At 33.3% G+C, this 2,447-nt stretch overlaps 1 protein-coding gene across 1 annotated transcript; it reads right to left on the bottom strand.

Moving 5' to 3' along the window:
* Nucleotides 1-386: 386 nt before the first annotated feature.
* Nucleotides 387-1,597, bottom strand: LOC133698463 (VQ motif-containing protein 4-like). The gene has a single exon (XM_062121383.1). It carries the CDS (start codon nt 1,417-1,419, stop codon nt 598-600), a length of 822 nt encoding a protein of 273 aa, XP_061977367.1. The 5' UTR covers nt 1,420-1,597; the 3' UTR covers nt 387-597.
* Between the last annotated feature and the right edge of the window lie 850 nt (nt 1,598-2,447).

Raw genomic sequence — 2,447 nt, forward strand, 5'->3', positions numbered from 1 at the left:
TCTTCAAAATTCAAATTATAGCAGTCATCTTGCATTTCCTTTAAGAATTGCTTGATAACATAATTAAATGAGTGAGAGCTAACCACCAAATGGCTCTTAAATTCACTAGATACTGTAACGTAACAAACTAGAAGTTAGAAAATTAACCAAATTTAAGTGTAAGTTCAATTCTAATTTCGAATAATTGGCTTTGATTTTTAGCAAGTTTACAACTACCCCTTTATTGCAAAGTTAAGCGTTACAAGAGTCAAATTTTGACTCTTCCCTTCATCTTTTCTTTATAAACTTTATTTTCTTTTTCAACATGCCCAACTTTCTCATCAACCAAACACTTTAATACAATAACAAGAAAAGAAAAGGCCTAAATGAGATGGCGAGAACAAAAATAAAACAAGCATCGAAATATACAATTGAAGCAAAGATCCTCTCACTCTCTTCAAATATCCAACATTACAATTTTTATTTTTTTTTTGGTTTAGTCTCATAATCAGCACCACCCTAATCAACATCAATGGCAGCAACAATATATATAATTATATATAAAAATATTACACAAAAAAAGGACTAAAAATGACATTTATTACTATCACTTTTTATTTAGGATGAAGGATTAACAGAACCTGAAATTCTTGGTGAGGTAATAGGAAATAGAGGCAGCAATCGGGGCTCCGTTTCTCGTGGTGAGGATCCGGGTGACGGGTGCAAGTAAAATCCTTTCTCTTTAATTGCTTTCTCCTCTGCATCAGTATCCATTGCCTCAGCATTAACAACGTTATTGTTGTTGGTGGTGGAGGTGTTAATGGGACTAAAACTATTAGTATACTTTGCCGATCCGGATCGGTCAAACGGGTCGGGTATTAAAGGAGTAACCGGGCTTAAAACAAGAGCTGGGAAATCGAGAATGCTTGGGGAGAGGATCTCTGGTTTCCTTGAAGAAAAACCTGAACTGGGTTGGGCAAAAATTGGATTTAAAGGGTTGATCTTGAGGTTCTTGAGTGAGTTTCTACGTTCATAAAGCTTGAACCCGGAAGACTGGTTCTTTTTGGGCATGGATTTAAATGGCGGGATGTTGTGGGTTTTAGGTAATGGGTCGACTTGTGAGGTGTTGGGGGTCGTGGTGGTGGTGCATGTAGGTTTGGGTTTGGGTGATCCAGTCAACATCTGGACTACTTGTTTGAAGGAAGAACTGTCAGCTTGGACAAAAGTTGTCGGGTATGGGTTAGTGGATTCGGATCTGGAAATGGGTTTGGGTGATGGAAGTGGTGGAGGGTGGTTAATATTGTTGTTGAGTGCAACATTATTTGTGGTGGCGGTGGTGGAGCTGCTGTTGCTGTTGTTGCTGCTGCTGCTGTAGCTAGTTGGTGAAGGAAACAGAGACTGGGGGTTTTGATTATCTCGATGTCTTGGTGAGGTTTCCATTGATGTTTGTGGTGGTGTGGTTCTTGCTTTCTTTCTTGTTGCTCTCTTCAAGAGACAGAAATGAAGAGGACGAAAAGAAAAGTCTTTTGAACTTGAGGGAAAGTAGAGATGTGAGAGAGAGAGAAGGGAGACTTTGTAACCTTGTTTGGTTTGGTAAGAAATGTTTTGGTGGGGACTCGGGACTTTGAAGTTTCCTCAGTGGTTTTACTCTCAACGCTTTTTGGGGACTCTGTCTTCACGCTCCAATTAAGGACACCAAAGTGTGATCATCTTCGAATTGGGTGTTTAATGACCCTAAAAATAACAAAGCTTTTTAGGTCTCCATTTATAATAAATTTGATTATTTTTTAAAAAATTTATTTTTAATATTAGTATATTAAAATAATAAAAAATATAAAACAAATTAAAACAAAAATAATCAAAAATAATTTTTAACCTCAAATACCAACACACTCTTGAACACAACACATCAAAGCCACCTTATCTACTTGTATGATAAATTTGTGATGTCCATTAACAAGATTTAATTAAATCTTCAGGATTTCTAGGTAAATTATTACATATTCAAATTAACTAAATATGTATGATAAATTTGTGATGTCCATTAACAAATTAACTAAATAGGTAAATTATTACATATTCAAATTAACTAAATTAAACGTTTCATGATAAACTATAGTATTGTGTTGTGAATAAATGTATTGATGTTATATTTAAAATAAAAATTATAATAAAATATAAACTTATTATAACATTTTCAATGACTGAATTAATTAAAATTCTAATATTTACATTTTAAAGTCGAAACAAGAACGAGAGTGTGAAATTATAATACTTGAAATATTACTATAAATATTGAGATAGTTATACTTTATACATCATTTTCCCACTTGTAAATTAAAACTACAAGGCAAGAAAAGCAACTTTTCATTTTAAAAAATGTTTGCTTCCATGTTTTTTATAGCAACATAATATCTTACAATATAAAATTATTTATCAAATACTGATTCAATATCTTTTATTTGTCT

The sequence above is a fragment of the Populus nigra genome, chromosome 7 (assembly GCF_951802175.1).
Source record: "Populus nigra chromosome 7, ddPopNigr1.1, whole genome shotgun sequence".
Lineage (NCBI taxonomy): Eukaryota > Viridiplantae > Streptophyta > Magnoliopsida > Malpighiales > Salicaceae > Populus > Populus nigra.